General features: G+C 38.3%; 1 protein-coding gene across 16 annotated transcripts; it reads right to left on the bottom strand.

Moving 5' to 3' along the window:
- Positions 1-3,223: 3,223 nt before the first annotated feature.
- On the bottom strand, positions 3,224-18,333 carry LOC117565117 (uncharacterized). Of its 16 annotated transcripts, none has more exons than XM_052003424.1 (9): positions 18,194-18,333; positions 17,827-18,125; positions 9,574-9,610; positions 9,451-9,511; positions 9,204-9,276; positions 9,033-9,068; positions 3,588-3,638; positions 3,410-3,446; positions 3,224-3,327 (listed from the first exon to the last, which is right to left on the bottom strand). In XM_052003424.1, exons 2-9 carry the CDS (start codon positions 17,867-17,869, stop codon positions 3,324-3,326), a joined length of 342 nt encoding a protein of 113 aa, XP_051859384.1. In that variant the 5' UTR covers positions 17,870-18,125; positions 18,194-18,333; the 3' UTR covers positions 3,224-3,323. The 16 variants fall into 16 exon arrangements, with proteins under 16 accessions (XP_051859384.1, XP_051859382.1, XP_051859386.1 ...); XM_052003422.1 differs by lacking the exon at positions 9,033-9,068 and adding an exon at positions 3,694-3,729; XM_052003426.1 differs by lacking the exons at positions 9,033-9,068; positions 9,204-9,276 and adding exons at positions 3,694-3,729; positions 3,865-3,937.
- Between the last annotated feature and the right edge of the window lie 1,532 nt (positions 18,334-19,865).

Raw genomic sequence — 19,865 nt, 5'->3', positions numbered from 1 at the left:
CTAGATAAACCCCCTTAACGCTAAACTAAAGATATTAAATACGATCACCACTTAATTAAGACTAAAATCCAATAATACCTAAACCTTAACTAAAGATACTCAATACTCTAAAACTGTTACCAATTGTATTCAAACCTAAACTAAGATACAGCCAATACCCAAGACTCTAAAACTGTGAAAACTATAATCGCTTAGGAAATGATATGTCCTATACATTAAGCTATGTAACGGTTATCATTTATCTAGATTAAATAATATAAGTTAAGCCATTCCCCGACAGCAACATGTTTGTATACATTATCCCTAAGGCCAAAAAATTGTTAAATTGCTATATGAGTATAGAACAATAAAGAGTACCATCAGTGCTATTGACTGGCGGGGACATTACCAATCAAAAAAAAAAATCAAAAAAAAAAAAAAAAAAAAAAAAAGTCCAATTAAAATAAAGTAATGCTTAGTATCACCAATAAGAAAAATAAATATAAAAAAAAAGGCAGTGCGTTCTAGAGTGAAAAAACACAGTGAATCTTGACTTAATGTCATCCGCCGCGAGTGTAGTGAGCTTATACGACTCCGACGGCACCACCTGCCCACAGCTTCACTCCTCTCCAGACATGGATATCACAAGCTCTGACGACGAAATACTTCTTGGAAGTAATCTCACCTAACCAGACAATCCTAAGGAGAGAAAGCAACGAAAAACAAAATTCAGTGTACAAAGACACCCATTACAAACATAACGACAAGTGCCCGGCAACATTGGCACACATATTTAAAACGCAACAACAACTAGACAATGATACACAGAAAAAGCAGCAACAAAACTCAACCATCATGGCTACTGTAGCCAGCCCTTCAGCTAGCAACAACAACCCAGCAACATACAACTACAAACATCAAGCAGATAACACAGAAAACCAGCAACAAAAACCAAGCAACATGGCGTCTCCAGTCGACACCTCCGTTGGCAACATTAAGCCAGTTATCTACAAAAACAACCATCAGGCAACCATTACTAAACCACAACAACAAAAACCGACGCCAAATCTCCCGCCTTCACCAGCACACACACGACGAAAGCCAGCAACACAAAGCGCAGCTTGATACACACAATTAAAAACATACAAGTGGATCCAGTGGCTCCTAAACTGCCAACTACAGCCACCACTCGTATTGATGACGATGTCTTGACACCTTCTAAGCGCAAGCGAATGGAACTTGACTCCAGTGACGACCACATAAGCATGTTTGAATCCATTAAAACTCCAGCATTTAAAAGCGACGCAGCAAAATCTATAATGCAAGCAAGAAGAGATTCCCAAATACTTACCAAAAGCCAGCAAACCACTCAACAACAAGAAATACCAACAAAGCTACAATAATAAACGAGAATCTGATCGTAATGTTGGGAGAAATACCTCCTTTATTTATTCCAAATGTTGATTCAATTCTTCCACTATTGGAAAAATTTAAAAAATACGCCAGGCATTGGCAGCTTTGTGACCAAATGTGCATCCAACGGTGTCCGCATTCTCAGCAGCTGCCAAAGTACTTACAACGCCATTCTCAAACCTTAAATGAAGCTGGAACACACTTGTATTCCCACCAAATGAGGAAAGACAGGGGCCTGCGCGTAGTCATCAGGCACCTGCACCACACCACACTCCTACTGAATGGATCACGGCAAAAGCTCGCTGAAATTGGCTACAAATCCAGATTCATCAGGGCCATTAAAAACAACTTTACAAACAAGCCATACAACCTGTTTGAAGTGGAAATTGAGCCGAAAAGCGATGGCTCACACTTAAAGATCCTGCAGCTTCAGCTTCTGGGTCCCCAGGTTATAAAAGTCGAGAGGCAGGCAAAGCCAACGGATCCTGCCCAATGCCACCGATGCCAAGTTTTTGGTCACACCAAAAAACTATTGCCGTCGTCCATTTGTATGTATGAAGTGTGCCGGATGCCATCCAACGACCACTTGCCAAAAAAGCAGAGATGAGGCGTCCAAGTGTGCCAACTGCAAGGGCAGTCACATCAGCAGCTACAAAGGCTGCCCATCGTTCAAGGAAGCCAGAAGCAAATTACTCCATTCCCGCCAGATGCACCAGGCCAAATTGAACAATCTCCGAAACCAACTCCAGCACATGCAGCAGCAACAACAGCCAGCGCGCCGACTCCAGACGCCTCCGCCTCCAGCCACAGGGGAACAGCTTGCAAGCTCAATGCAAAGCTACTGCCTCGATCCCAGAAGCCAACAACAGACCAACGTACAGCGCAGTTCTCCGCAGCCCGGTACACGAGACTGCGCCCCTGTCAGCTGCACCTGGTCGTATCAGCAAGCATCAGCAGCCAATCCAACACAACCTGCAAAAGAAGACAATTAGTAAAGTGATGACACCAGCCAATAATACTAAGCAGCCTTCTGAACTCCGGCAGCATCAACATCGGCAACATCAGCAGTTCCAGCATCCACGTCAGCAAGAGGACGAGCAGACTCAACAGCAGCAAAGCAGCAATGCCTCACCCTGCGAAATTCTTCTGGCCCTTCAGAGATCGGTGGAGATCTCGAAGGGTGTTAGAAGAAAAGGTAAACAATTTATCAAAAAACTGTCTACTCCATCCTTACGTCACTCATGCGCGAGAAATATGCCAGCCCAGTCTACAACCACCCCAAATCAAAAGAAACTCACTAGTCACTAATATTCATAAACACAACTGCAACTCTGCCCCTTCAACAAATTAAATATATCATATTGAAAATCCTGAGGCGTTGAAAACAAAACATAAGAATTTAAAAGCTATTATCTAACTACACAATATAGACATTATGATGGTCATAGTAACGAGGCCGCATTAGACTACACCAGAACGACTAACTCACACCACACAACTAACACAAAAACTGAAACTAACCACAACAACACTACCAACTTATGACACATCAAACAAAAATGAAACAATTGTACATACACTAATGTTTGCCGGTACAAAGTCCACTGACAAACTACATGACAACAGACTAACTCTACAAACACAACACAAAATACACCTCGCCAACACACAATTAAAACTTAACTATAAAACACAATTACACCTTTAAACAAAATAAACAGCACACAGTCACTTATCACCGAGTCTCAAACAACACATCCAGATATCTTAGCCCATTGGCCCATTGAGAGCCAAATTATTTTCCATCAGCCAAAATAATAACACTGTCATCTTATTTTTCATCCTTCAAATTTATTTGAGCAGCTTGCTGCTGCTCTCAATTAATTGTGATGTTTTCGTACAATTCTTCTGCCGTCTGCTTACATACAATCTTACCTGGAATTAAAAAAAAAAAAAAAAAAATAAAAATAAATACATTAACTAAATTGCCATATAACTACAATTCGCTCGTACTTACCATATGCCTCCCCCGGCCCATCGCTCCAACACACCACCTGCAAATAAAAGAACACAATGATTAAACAAACCATATAATACATTAATATTAATAACAAAACTCCAACTTATAAAATTTCTAAATCACTGCGACACTGCAAACAAACATGTTAAAACTTCAACAAAATTCCACTACTTACCTTGCGTATGTTTCAGGGGTCCACTCGCCGTCTCTTTGTGCAGCATAAAACCTGCAAAACAAAAAATAGATTAATTAGATTGCCACACAACATTAATAGTACTTACCCTTCTCCTCTCCTGGATAGCCTTCTAACGCACCACCTGCAATCATAAGAACACATTCAATAAATACATATAACAAAATATTTAAGTAAATAAATTCAAATATAAACATAACATTTCTCAATATAGATAACTACATCTACAAATTAAATCTCAAAATTCACAATATCATACCACGTGCATGCGCTCGCTGCATGGCCTGGTCTCCGAACTGCCACTCCATTATGCCATTCTGTTCTTGCACCATCTGAAATTGCAAGAAACAATCAATAAATATAAAGAACAGAAATATAATTAATAATATATATAAAAACAAATACAATTTACATCTACAACCTAAACCTCAAAGTTCACAGCATTTGCAATGAACCTGCTGAATAAAATTAACATGTCAAATCTTAATCAAAACAAATCTACTCACACTGCGTCTGTAGCAGTACTCTGTTCGGTCCGTCCGCTGTCTCGCCTGTACATCACATCTTCTGCAATCGGAAAATAAATTATTAACTAGCTTGTATTACATCTATAATACTCTCGTACTTACCCTGCATCTCTCCTGATCCACAGTCCTGGCACGCCATCTGCAAAACAAAAGAACACAATCAATAAATATAAAGGTCACAATACATTAATAAAACTAAACTACATTAATTAAACTAATTAAAATCTTAATAAATTAATACAAAACAATAATACGAGGTTGAGTATTGCAAATTACTTACTCTGTGCTTTTGTTTACATTCATTAATATTCATGTACCAACCTCCACAATTTATCGATAACTACCTAGCACAGAGCTGCAAGCGTATTTTCACTGATTGTTTCCACTTCCATTGCAGTAAAATAGTAGCATCCAATAAATTCTAATAAATAAATCTTTTTCTAACTAATAAAATTTAACTAATAAATTAATAAACAATTATAAATAAATATAATACTAATGAATCTCTCCTATTTGCACTTCACCTTATTTATGCTCTATGTGCCAACCTCTAACTTTCAATAAATTACATCTCAGCACTGAAAGCGTGCCTTTTAGCTTTTGTCAGCTTTCACTGCAGTGAAAAGAGGCCACTCCAATTAACTCAAAAAATAAATAAAATTTAAATTGAAAACACGTAAAATATAAAACAAATAAATAAAAAATAAAAATACAAAAAAATAATAATAATAATAAAACACCACATAAAAATTTACTTCTACATTTGACCCTATTATACTGACACCACTTCACATTGTGAATTACCGACATGTATCGATAACTCCAACGCGCAAAATACCAATGTACCTGAAGCCTATTTCCACTTCCACTATAATGGAATAGGCTACCACACATTCTATTAACATAAATATATAAAAGAAATTTAAGTAACACACACAAACCAGCCACCAAAGTAATATTTTCCATCAGCCAATTAAATAATTTCAAATTAAATTCATCTCATTTAAAACTCATTAAAACATGCTTCCTACTATCCTTGCCACCGAATTAAACGCACAGTCAAACGTTATTTTCTTTTAGCGTTACCAATTTTTGATAGCGGCAGAGTTGCAGTTCATTTAAATTAAATTTTAGAACATATTAAAACATGCACTAAACATAAAAATAAAACAATAAATATAAGTTATATTGTATCCCTAAATTACCTTAGATAAACCCCCTTAACGCTAAACTAAAGATATTAAATACGATCACCACTTAATTAAGACTAAAATCCAATAATACCTAAACCTTAACTAAAGATACTCAATACTCTAAAACTGTTACCAATTGTATTCAAACCTAAACTAAGATACAGCCAATACTCAAGACTCTAAAACTGTGAAAACTATAATCGCTTAGGAACATATGTCCCTATACATTAAGCTATGTAACGGTTATCATTTATCTAGATTAAATTAATATAAGTTAAGCCATTCCCCGCAGCAACATGTTTGTATACATTATCCCTAAGGCCAAAAAATTGTTAAAGTTGCTATATGAGTAATAGAACAATAAAGAGTACCATCAGTTGCTATTGACTGGCGGGACATTACCAATCAAAAAAAAAAGTCCAACTAAAAGAAAGATATGCTTAGTATCACCAATAAGAAAAATAAATATAAAAAAAAGGCAGTGCGTCCAAGAGTGAAAAACACAGTGAATCTTGACTTAATGTCATCCGCCGCGAGTGTAGTGAGCTTGTACGACTCCGACGGCACCACCTGCCCACAAATCCACTCCTCTCCAGACATGGATATTCCAAGCTCCGACGACGAATACTTCTTGGAAGTAATCTCACCTAACCAGACAATCCTAAGGAGAGAAGCAACGAAAAACAAAATTCAGTGTACAAAGTCACCCATTACAAACACAACGACAAGTGCCGGCAACATTGGCACACATATTAAATCTCAACAACAACTAGACAATGATACACAGGAAAAAGCAGCAACAAAACTCAATCATCATGGCTTCTGAAGCCAGCCCTTCAGCTAGCAACAACAACCTAGCAACATACAACTACAAACATCAAACAGACAACACAGAAAACCAGCAACAAAAACCAAGCAACATGGCGTCTCCAGTCGACACCTCCGTTGGCAACATTAAGCCAGTTATCTACAAAAACAACCATCAGGCAACCATTACTAAACCACAACAACAAAAACCGACGCCTAATCTCCCGCCTTCACCAGCACACACACCGACGAAAGCCAGCTCAAAGCGCAGCTTGATACACACAATTTCAAACATACAAGTGTCAAACCCAGTGGCTCCTAAACTGCCGTCTACTGCCACTCCACTAATCGACGACTGGATTGCTGACAACAGAAACTACACCGGATTGCAAACTGCTCCACCACCAAACATGCAGGATCTTTGGACACCTTCTAAGCGCAAACGTGTAGAGCTTGACTCCAGCGACGACAACATAAGCCTGTTCGAATCCATTAAAACTCCAGCATTTAAAAGCGACGCAGCAAAATCTATAATGCAAGCAAGAAGAGATTCCCAAATACTTACCAAAAGCCAGCAAATCATTCAACAACAAGAACACCAACAAAGCTACAATAATAAACGAGAATCTGATCTTAATGTTGGAGAAATACCTCCTTTATTTATTCCAAATGTTGATTCAATTCTTCCTCTATTGGAAAAATTAAAAAATACGCCAGGCATTGGCAGCTTTGTGACCAAATGTGCATCCAACGGTGTCCGCATTCTCAGCAGCTGCCTAAGTACTTACAACGCCATTCTCAAAACCTTAAATGAAGCTGGAACACATTTGTATTCACACCAAATGAGGAAAGACAGGGGCCTGCGCGTAGTCATCAGGCATCTGCACCACTCCACACCTACTGAATGGATCACGGCAAAGCTCGCTGAAATTGGCTACAAATCCAGATTCATCAGGGCCATTAAAAACAACTTTACAAACAAGCCATACAACCTGTTTGAAGTGGAAATTGAGCCGAAAACCGATGGCTCACACTTAAAGATCCTGCAGCTTCAGCTTCTGGGTCTCCAGGTTATAAAAGTTGAGAGGCAGGCAAAGCCAACGGATCCTGCCCAATGCCACCGATGCCAAGTTTTTGGTCACACCAAAAACTATTGCCGTCGTCCATTTGTGTGTATGAAGTGTGCTGGATGCCATCCAACGACCACTTGCCAAAAAAAGAAGAGACGAGGCGTCCAAGTGTGCCAACTGCAAGGGCAGTCACATCAGCAGCTACAAAGGCTGCCCATCGTTCAAGGAAGCCAGAAGCAAATTACTCCAATCCCGCCATATATACACCAGGCCAAATTGAACAATCTCCAAAACCAACTCCAGCACATGCAGCAGCAACAACAGTCAGCGCGCCGACTCCAGACGCCTCCGCCTCCAGCCACAGATGAGCAGCCTGCAAGCTCAACGCATGCTACTGCCTCGGTTCCAGAAGCCAACAACAGACCAACGTACAGCGCAGTTCTCCGCAGCCCCGTACACGAGACTGCGCCCCTGCCAGCTGTACCTGGTCGTATTAGCAAGCAACAGCAGCCAATCCAACACAATCTGCAAAAGAAGACAATTAGTAAAGTGATGACACCAGCCAATAATACTAAGCAGCCTTCTGAACCCCCGGCAGCTTCAACATCGGCAACATCAGCAGTTCCAGCATCCACATCAGCAGGCGGACGAGCTGACTCAACAGCAGCAAAGCAGCAATGCCTCACCCTGCGAAATTCTTCTGGCCCTTCAGAGATCGGTGGAGATCTCGAAGGCCCTAGAAGAAAAGGTAAACAATTTATCAAAAACTGTCTACTCCATCCTTACGTCACTCATGCGCGATAACCAACCACTCCAAATCAAAAGAAACTCACTAGTCACTAATATTCATAAACATAACTGCAACTCTGCCCCTTCAACAAATTAAATTTATCATATTGAAAATCCTGAGGCGTTAAAAACAAAACAGAAGAATTTAAAAGCTATTATCTAACTACACAATATAGACATTATGATGGTCATAGTAACGTGGCCGCATTAGACTACATCTGAACAACTAATTCACACCACACAATTAACACAAATACTGAAACTAACCACAACAACACTACCAACTTATGACACATCAAACAAAAATGAAACAATTGTACATACACTAATGTCTGCCGTTACAAAGCCCACTGACAAACTACTTGACAACAGACTAACTCTACAAACACAACACAAAATACACCTCGCCAATACACAATTAAAACTTAACTATAAAACACAATTACACCTTTAAACAAAGTAAACAGCACAGTCACATATCACTAAGTCTCAAATAACACACATCCAGATATCTTAGCCCATGGCCCATTGAGAGCCAAATTATTTTCCATCAGCCAAATAATAACACTGTCATCTTATTTTTCATCCTTCAAATTTATTTGAGCAGCTTGCTGCTGCTCTCAATTAATTGTGATGTTTTCGTACAATTCTTCTGCTGTCTGCTTACATACAATCTTACCTGGAATTAAAAAAAAAAAAAAAAAATAAAAATAAATACATTAACTAAATTGCCATATAACTACAATTCGCTCGTACTTACCATATGCCTCCCCCGGCCCATCGCTCCAACACACCACCTGCAAATAAAAGAACACAATGATTAAACAAACCATAATACATTAATATTAATAACAAAACTCCAACTTATAAAATTTCTAAATCACTGCGACACTGCAAACAAACATGTTAAACTTCAACAAAATTCCACTACTTACCTTGCGTATGTTTCAGGGGACCGCTCGCCGTCTCTTTGTGCAGCATAAAACCTGCAAAACAAAAAATAGATTAATTAGATTGCCACACAACATTACTAGTACTTACCCTTCTCCTCTCCTGGATAGCCTTCTAACGCACCACCTGCAATCATAAGAACACATTCAATAAATACATATAACAAAATATTTAAGTAAATAAATTCAAATATAAACATAACATTTCTCAATATAGATAACTACATCTACAAATTAAATCTCAAAATTCACAATATCATACCACGTGCATGCGCTCGCTGCATGACCTGGTCTCCGAACTGCCACTCCATTATGCCATTCTGTTCTTGCACCATCTGAAATTGCAAGAACAATCAATAAATATAAAGTACAGATATATAATTAATAATATATATAAAAACAAATACAATTTACATCTACAACCTAAACCTCAAAGTTCACAGCATTTGCAATGAACCTGCTGAATAAAATTAAACATGTCAAATCTTAATCAAAACAAATCTACTCACACTGCGTCTGTAGCAGTACTCTGTTCGGTCCGTCCGCTGTCTCGCCTGTACATCACATCTTCTGCAATCGGAAAATAAATTATTAACTAGCTTGTATTACATCTATAATACTCTCGTACTTACCCTGCATCTCTCCTGATCCACAGTCCTGGCACGCCATCTGCAAAACAAAAGAACACAATCAATAAATATAAAGGTCACAATACATTAATAAAACTAAACTACATTAATTAAACTAATTAAAATCTTAATAAATTAATACAAACAATAATACGAGGTTGAGTATTGCAAATTACTTACTCTGTGCTTTTGTTTACATTCATTAATATTCATGTACCAACCTCCACAATTTATCGATAACTACCTAGCACAGAGCTGCAAGCGTATTTTCACTGATTGTTTCCACTTCCATTGCAGTAAAATAGTAGCATCCAATAAATTCTAATAAATAAATCTTTTTCTAACTAATAAAATTTAACTAATAAATTAATAAACAATTATAAATAAATATAATACTAATGAATCTCTCCTATTTGCACTTCACCTTATTTATGCTCTATGTGCCAACCTCTAACTTTCAATAAATTACATCTCAGCACTGAAAGCGTGCCTTTTAGCTTTTGTCAGCTTTCACTGCAGTGAAAAGAGGCCACTCCAATAAACTCAAAAAATAAATAAAATTTAAATTGAAAACACGTAAAATAAAACAAATAATAAAAAATAAAAATCAAAAAAAATAATAATAATAATAAAACACCACATAAAAATTTACTTCTACACTTGACCCTATTTTACTGACACCACTTCACATTGTGAATTACCGACATGTATCGATAACTCCAACGCGCAAAATACCAATGTACCTGAAGCCTATTTCCACCTCCACTATAATGGAATAGGCTACCACACATTCTATTAACATAAATATATAAAAGAAATTTAAGTAACACACAAACCAGCCACCAAAGTAATATATTCCATCAGCCAATTAAATAATTTCAAATTAAATTCATCTCATTTAAAACTCATTAAAACATGCTTCCTACTATCCTTGCCACCGAATTAAACGCACAGACAAACGTTATTTTCTTTTAGCGTTACCAATTTTTGATAGCGGCAGAGTTGCAGTTCATTTAAATTAAATTTTAGAACATATTAAAACATGCACTAAACATAAAAATAAAACAATAAATATAAGTTATATTGTATCCCTAAATTACCTTAGATAAACCCCCTTAACGCTAAACTAAAGATATTAAATACGATCACCACTTAATTAAGACTAAAATCCAATAATACCTAAACCTTAACTAAAGATACTCAATACTCTAAAACTGTTACCAATTGTATTCAAACCTAAACTAAGATACAGCCAATACCCAAGACTCTAAAACTGTGAAAACTATAATCGCTTAGGAACATATGTCCCTATACATTAAGCTATGTAACGGTTATCATTTATCTAGATTAAATTAATATAAGTTAAGCCATTCCCCGCAGCAACATGTTTGTATACATTATCCCTAAGGCCAAAAAATTGTTAAAGTTGCTATATGAGTAATAGAACAATAAAGAGTACCATCAGTTGCTATTGACTGGCGGGACATTACCAATCAAAAAAAATCAAAAAAAAAAAAAAAAAAAAAAAAAAAAGTCCAATTAAAATAAAGTAATGCTTAGTATCACCAATAAGAAAAATAAATATAAAAAAAAGGCAGTGCGTTCTAGAGTGAAAAAACACAGTGAATCTTGACTTAATGTCATCCGCCGCGAGTGTAGTGAGCTTATACGACTCCGACGGCACCACCTGCCCACAGCTTCACTCCTCTCCAGACATGGATATCACAAGCTCTGACGACGAATACTTCTTGGAAGTAATCTCACCTAACCAGACAATCCTAAGGAGAGAAGCAACGAAAAACAAAATTCAGTGTACAAAGACACCCATTACAAACACAACGACAAGTGCCGGCAACATTGGCACACATATTAAAACGCAACAACAACTAGACAATGATACACAGAAAAAGCAGCAACAAAACTCAACCATCATGGCTACTGTAGCCAGCCCTTCAGCTAGCAACAACAACCCAGCAACATACAACTACAAACATCAAACAGATAACACAGAAAACCAGCAACAAAAACCAAGCAACATGGCGTCTCCAGTCGACACCTCCGTTGGCAACATTAAGCCAGTTATCTACAAAAACAACCATCAGGCAACCATTACTAAACCACAACAACAAAAACCGACGCCAAATCTCCCGCCTTCACCAGCACACACACCGACGAAAGCCAGCAACACAAAGCGCAGCTTGATACACACAATTAAAAACATACAAGTGGATCCAGTGGCTCCTAAACTGCCAACTACAGCCACCACTCGTATTGATGACGATGTCTTGACACCTTCTAAGCGCAAGCGAATGGAACTTGACTCCAGTGACGACCACATAAGCATGTTTGAATCCATTAAAACTCCAGCATTTAAAAGCGACGCAGCAAAATCTATAATGCAAGCAAGAAGAGATTCCCAAATACTTACCAAAAGCCAGCAAACCACTCAACAACAAGAACACCAACAAAGCTACAATAATAAACGAGAATCTGATCGTAATGTTGGAGAAATACCTCCTTTATTTATTCCAAATGTTGATTCAATTCTTCCACTATTGGAAAAATTAAAAAATACGCCAGGCATTGGCAGCTTTGTGACCAAATGTGCATCCAACGGTGTCCGCATTCTCAGCAGCTGCCAAAGTACTTACAACGCCATTCTCAAAACCTTAAATGAAGCTGGAACACACTTGTATTCCCACCAAATGAGGAAAGACAGGGGCCTGCGCGTAGTCATCAGGCACCTGCACCACACCACTCCTACTGAATGGATCACGGCAAAGCTCGCTGAAATTGGCTACAAATCCAGATTCATCAGGGCCATTAAAAACAACTTTACAAACAAGCCATACAACCTGTTTGAAGTGGAAATTGAGCCGAAAAGCGATGGCTCACACTTAAAGATCCTGCAGCTTCAGCTTCTGGGTCCCCAGGTTATAAAAGTCGAGAGGCAGGCAAAGCCAACGGATCCTGCCCAATGCCACCGATGCCAAGTTTTTGGTCACACCAAAAACTATTGCCGTCGTCCATTTGTATGTATGAAGTGTGCCGGATGCCATCCAACGACCACTTGCCAAAAAAGCAGAGATGAGGCGTCCAAGTGTGCCAACTGCAAGGGCAGTCACATCAGCAGCTACAAAGGCTGCCCATCGTTCAAGGAAGCCAGAAGCAAATTACTCCATTCCCGCCAGATGCACCAGGCCAAATTGAACAATCTCCGAAACCAACTCCAGCACATGCAGCAGCAACAACAGCCAGCGCGCCGACTCCAGACGCCTCCGCCTCCAGCCACAGGGGAACAGCTTGCAAGCTCAATGCAAGCTACTGCCTCGATCCCAGAAGCCAACAACAGACCAACGTACAGCGCAGTTCTCCGCAGCCCGGTACACGAGACTGCGCCCCTGTCAGCTGCACCTGGTCGTATCAGCAAGCATCAGCAGCCAATCCAACACAACCTGCAAAAGAAGACAATTAGTAAAGTGATGACACCAGCCAATAATACTAAGCAGCCTTCTGAACTCCGGCAGCATCAACATCGGCAACATCAGCAGTTCCAGCATCCACGTCAGCAAGAGGACGAGCAGACTCAACAGCAGCAAAGCAGCAATGCCTCACCCTGCGAAATTCTTCTGGCCCTTCAGAGATCGGTGGAGATCTCGAAGGTGTTAGAAGAAAAGGTAAACAATTTATCAAAAACTGTCTACTCCATCCTTACGTCACTCATGCGCGAGAAATATGCCAGCCCAGTCTACAACCACCCCAAATCAAAAGAAACTCACTAGTCACTAATATTCATAAACACAACTGCAACTCTGCCCCTTCAACAAATTAAATATATCATATTGAAAATCCTGAGGCGTTGAAAACAAAACATAAGAATTTAAAAGCTATTATCTAACTACACAATATAGACATTATGATGGTCATAGTAACGAGGCCGCATTAGACTACACCAGAACAACTAACTCACACCACACAACTAACACAAAAACTGAAACTAACCACAACAACACTACCAACTTATGACACATCAAACAAAAATGAAACAATTGTACATACACTAATGTTTGCCGGTACAAAGTCCACTGACAAACTACATGACAACAGACTAACTCTACAAACACAACACAAAATACACCTCGCCAATACACAATTAAAACTTAACTATAAAACACAATTACACCTTTAAACAAAATAAACAGCACACAGTCACTTATCACCGAGTCTCAAACAACACATCCAGATATCTTAGCCCATTGGCCCATTGAGAGCCAAATTATTTTCCATCAGCCAAATAATAACACTGTCATCTTATTTTTCATCCTTCAAATTTATTTGAGCAGCTTGCTGCTGCTCTCAATTAATTGTGATGTTTTCGTACAATTCTTCTGCCGTCTGCTTACATACAATCTTACCTGGAATTAAAAAAAAAAAAAAAAAAAATAAAAATAAATACATTAACTAAATTGCCATATAACTACAATTCGCTCGTACTTACCATATGCCTCCCCCGGCCCATCGCTCCAACACACCACCTGCAAATAAAAGAACACAATGATTAAACAAACCATAATACATTAATATTAATAACAAAACTCCAACTTATAAAATTTCTAAATCACTGCGACACTGCAAACAAACATGTTAAACTTCAACAAAATTCCACTACTTACCTTGCGTATGTTTCAGGGGTCCACTCGCCGTCTCTTTGTGCAGCATAAAACCTGCAAAACAAAAAATAGATTAATTAGATTGCCACACAACATTAATAGTACTTACCCTTCTCCTCTCCTGGATAGCCTTCTAACGCACCACCTGCAATCATAAGAACACATTCAATAAATACATATAACAAAATATTTAAGTAAATAAATTCAAATATAAACATAACATTTCTCAATATAGATAACTACATCTACAAATTAAATCTCAAAATTCACAATATCATACCACGTGCATGCGCTCGCTGCATGGCCTGGTCTCCGAACTGCCACTCCATTATGCCATTCTGTTCTTGCACCATCTGAAATTGCAAGAACAATCAATAAATATAAAGAACAGAAATATAATTAATAATATATATAAAAACAAATACAATTTACATCTACAACCTAAACCTCAAAGTTCACAGCATTTGCAATGAACCTGCTGAATAAAATTAAACATGTCAAATCTTAATCAAAACAAATCTACTCACACTGCGTCTGTAGCAGTACTCTGTTCGGTCCGTCCGCTGTCTCGCCTGTACATCACATCTTCTGCAATCGGAAAATAAATTATTAACTAGCTTGTATTACATCTATAATACTCTCGTACTTACCCTGCATCTCTCCTGATCCACAGTCCTGGCACGCCATCTGCAAAACAAAAAACACAATCAATAAATATAAAGGTCACAATACATTAATAAAACTAAACTACATTAATTAAACTAATTAAAATCTTAATAAATTAATACAAACAATAATACGAGGTTGAGTATTGCAAATTACTTACTCTGTGCTTTTGTTTACATTCATTAATATTCATGTACCAACCTCCACAATTTATCGATAACTACCTAGCACAGAGCTGCAAGCGTATTTTCACTGATTGTTTCCACTTCCATTGCAGTAAAATAGTAGCATCCAATAAATTCTAATAAATAAATCTTTTTCTAACTAATAAAATTTAACTAATAAATTAATAAACAATTATAAATAAATATAATACTAATGAATCTCTCCTATTTGCACTTCACCTTATTTATGCTCTATGTGCCAACCTCTAACTTTCAATAAATTACATCTCAGCACTGAAAGCGTGCCTTTTAGCTTTTGTCAGCTTTCACTGCAGTGAAAAGAGGCCACTCCAATTAACTCAAAAAATAAATAAAATTTAAATTGAAAACACGTAAAATAAAACAAATAATAAAAAATAAAAATACAAAAAAATAATAATAATAATAAAACACCACATAAAAATTTACTTCTACATTTGACCCTATTATACTGACACCACTTCACATTGTGAATTACCGACATGTATCGATAACTCCAACGCGCAAAATACCAATGTACCTGAAGCCTATTTCCACTTCCACTATAATGGAATAGGCTACCACACATTCTATTAACATAAATATATAAAAGAAATTTAAGTAACACACAAACCAGCCACCAAAGTAATATTTTCCATCAGCCAATTAAATAATTTCAAATTAAATTCATCTCATTTAAAACTCATTAAAACATGCTTCCTACTATCCTTGCCACCGAATTAAACGCACAGTCAAACGTTATTTTCTTTTAGCGTTACCAATTTTTGATAGCGGCAGAGTTGCAGTTCATTTAAATTAAATTTTAGAACATATTAAAACATGCACTAAACATAAAAATAAAACAATAAATATAAGTTATATTGTATCCCTAAATTACCTTAGATAAACCCCCTTAACGCTAAACTAAAGATATTAAATACGATCACCACTTAATTAAGACTAAAATCCAATAATACCTAAACCTTAACTAAAGATACTCAATACTCTAAAACTGTTACCAATTGTATTCAAACCTAAACTAAGATACAGCCAATACTCAAGACTCTAAAACTGTGAAAACTATAATCGCTTAGGAACATATGTCCCTATACATTAAGCTATGTAACGGTTATCATTTATCTAGATTAAATTAATATAAGTTAAGCCATTCCCCGCAGCAACATGTTTGTATACATTATCCCTAAGGCCAAAAAATTGTTAAAGTTGCTATATGAGTAATAGAACAATAAAGAGTACCATCAGTTGCTATTGACTGGCGGGACATTACCAATCAAACAAAAGAACACAATCAATAAATATAAAGGTCACAATACATTAATAAAACTAAACTACATTAATTAAACTAATTAAAATCTTAATAAATTAATACAAACAATAATACGAGGTTGAGTATTGCAAATTACTTACTCTGTGCTTTTGTTTACATTCATTAATATTCATGTACCAACCTCCACAATTTATCGATAACTACCTAGCACAGAGCTGCAAGCGTATTTTCACTGATTGTTTCCACTTCCATTGCAGTAAAATAGTAGCATCCAATAAATTCTAATAAATAAATCTTTTTCTAACTAATAAAATTTAACTAATAAATTAATAAACAATTATAAATAAATATAATACTAATGAATCTCTCCTATTTGCACTTCACCTTATTTATGCTCTATGTGCCAACCTCTAACTTTCAATAAATTACATCTCAGCACTGAAAGCGTGCCTTTTAGCTTTTGTCAGCTTTCACTGCAGTGAAAAGAGGCCACTCCAATAAACTCAAAAAATAAATAAAATTTAAATTGAAAACACGTAAAATAAAACAAATAATAAAAAATAAAAATTCAAAAAAATAATAATAATAATAAAACACCACATAAAAATTTACTTCTACACTTGACCCTATTTTACTGACACCACTTCACATTGTGAATTACCGACATGTATCGATAACTCCAACGCGCAAAATACCAATGTACCTGAAGCCTATTTCCACCTCCACTATAATGGAATAGGCTACCACACATTCTATTAACATAAATATATAAAAGAAATTTAAGTAACACACAAACCAGCCACCAAAGTAATATATTCCATCAGCCAATTAAATAATTTCAAATTAAATTCATCTCATTTAAAACTCATTAAAACATGCTTCCTACTATCCTTGCCACCGAATTAAACGCACAGACAAACGTTATTTTCTTTTAGCGTTACCAATTTTTGATAGCGGCAGAGTTGCAGTTCATTTAAATTAAATTTTAGAACATATTAAAACATGCACTAAACATAAAAATAAAACAATAAATATAAGTTATATTGTATCCCTAAATTACCTTAGATAAACCCCCTTAACGCTAAACTAAAGATATTAAATACGATCACCACTTAATTAAGACTAAAATCCAATAATACCTAAACCTTAACTAAAGATACTCAATACTCTAAAACTGTTACCAATTGTATTCAAACCTAAACTAAGATACAGCCAATACCCAAGACTCTAAAACTGTGAAAACTATAATCGCTTAGGAACATATGTCCCTATACATTAAGCTATGTAACGGTTATCATTTATCTAGATTAAATTAATATAAGTTAAGCCATTCCCCGCAGCAACATGTTTGTATACATTATCCCTAAGGCCAAAAAATTGTTAAAGTTGCTATATGAGTAATAGAACAATAAAGAGTACCATCAGTTGCTATTGACTGGCGGGACATTACCAATCAAAAAAACATATTCTCTGCCATTACGCCAAATGTGCATTCAGTTGCGTTGCCATTATACATCGGTACATCGGATAGCACTGGACATGACGAGCAGCAGCTTCGGGCCTTGGATCGTCGCACATGGATTGCAATCTCACGGTTCACTGGGAGTTGTCATTCTGCCAATACATGGAAATCGCCTGTGCCGTTTCCTTCAATGATGACTGCGACTGGCCGACTGTGGTGTCGCGCCCAGCAGCGAATACCTGGACTTGGAATGCTGCATCTCACTTGATCCATCGTGCAGCCAGCAACTACAAAATATCAAAACACAAATGAGTACATATGTATTGGGGTGGCAACTTCTCAGTTGCATACATACATAATTGTCCTCTGCAAATAAGCTTGAAGCGCACTTGTCGCGTGGACGGCATACACTCGGTACTCGAATGGAGTACACACAAATGAGAACATTTGGTGATTCGCACTCACTAACATGTCCTCTGCCATATAAGCTTCAAGCGCAATTATCTGCGTGACCAGCATAACACACCCAGGCGGCACTGACGTTTGCGTACGACGGCGACTGCGCCCACCATGGATTCACGACGAACGGACACTTGCCTGCGCCTTGGCACTCGAGAAGGAATCATCAGCCACTACGTGGAGTAATCTCTGAGTATTACCCAACATTGCCAATTAAACACGTGCGGGCGGCGCCATGGGGCGGCCGATGCATGTGGTTGTTGGAGACAGCGGTCTCCAACACACACGTGCATTGGACGCTCCGTGGCGCAGCCGGCACGCATAACCAAGATGATCCCGACGCGGCCTGCAGCAGCACACACACCCGAACGACGCACTACATGGTTACGACGACGCAAAACTCAACGACCGACCTGGCATCCATGCTAGGCTTGTGCCGCACACCAACTATGCGGCCGGCATGCACATCCGGCAGTTTGCGGTTCCGACACTCGGCGGCACTGGCGCGACCACGGACACGGAGCGGCGACCACCAGAAGGAACACCAGCCACTACATGGAGACACGCAGTCTCAAACACAACGTACTTGCATTGCAAGTACATGCACTCAGGGTGATTCCAACTAGTCGGTACTTGCACGCACTGTACCTGGACTACGCGCCAATTGCTTCGCCGAATACTGGAATATACGACACGCACTGCTAACTGGACACAATGCTAGGCTTGGTATCGCGCTAGCCAGCGCGGCCGGCACACACATCCAGCAGCGTCGACTCCACCGTTGCGCTAACTTTGCGGCGCACTGGAATCGATCGACACGCCGCGCACACGGATAACGATGCTAGGCCAGATGTCGCGCAATATATATATATATACATATATTGCGCCACTGGCTAAATGCTAGCTACTGCCAATACACTCGCATGGTTTTGCCATGTGACGAAGAAAAAAGCTCTCTAATGTGCAAAAGCTCATTTGTTTACATTGAGCATGCACTGCTTTGCATCTGTTCGCATGCCAATACACACACACACATACATAGCTACTTACACAAATAGCTGCATGTGTAGTAGCCGCCAATACGAAGCACATATACAAGCAAGCACCGTCGCATACGAATATGCATACAAATCACAATACGGACAGCTTAGCGGGCAACAGTGGAATGGTCGACCACTGCTTGCTGTCCCTTAACACCGCAGCCCATATATGCACCCATTCGATGCACACTGCTTGCAGCCAATACCCCACTACTGGAAATGAAACGCCGATGGAGACTATGCGCTGCCACTCCTGCACGCAGGCGCGCAGGATTGCACCGTGGCCCCCGCACCCCCATCAGCAGCCAATAAGGTCCACCCCCGATGCCAACACTGCACCAACTCGGACCATTACATTGACGCATCCACCCCTGGCCTAGGATGGATCCATGCGTCAACTCCAGCTGAGCGCCACCCGGCGCATGCACAACAACAAAAATGGCAGTTTTTTTTTTATTATATAGACTATAATTAATTTTTTGTAACTGCCTGCCAATCCACATGTAGTTCGCGACTGCGGCGACTTGG

This window comes from Drosophila albomicans, chromosome 2L (assembly GCF_009650485.2).
Source record: "Drosophila albomicans strain 15112-1751.03 chromosome 2L, ASM965048v2, whole genome shotgun sequence".
NCBI classification, from domain to species: Eukaryota; Metazoa; Arthropoda; class Insecta; order Diptera; family Drosophilidae; genus Drosophila; species Drosophila albomicans.
This window is presented reverse-complemented; position numbering and strand designations above follow the sequence as displayed.

Coding starts and splice junctions, on each gene's coding strand:
- LOC117565117 (XM_052003424.1), bottom strand. CDS start 17,869: ATGCACATTTGGCGTAATGGCAGAGAATATGTTTTTTTGATTG. Junction 9,069..9,203: donor GCAGCGAGCGCATGCACGTG/GTATGATATTGT, acceptor TTATGATTGCAG/GTGGTGCGTTAGAAGGCTAT. Junction 3,639..9,032: donor CTATCCAGGAGAGGAGAAGG/GTAAGTACTAGT, acceptor TTTGTTTTGCAG/GTTTTATGCTGCACAAAGAG.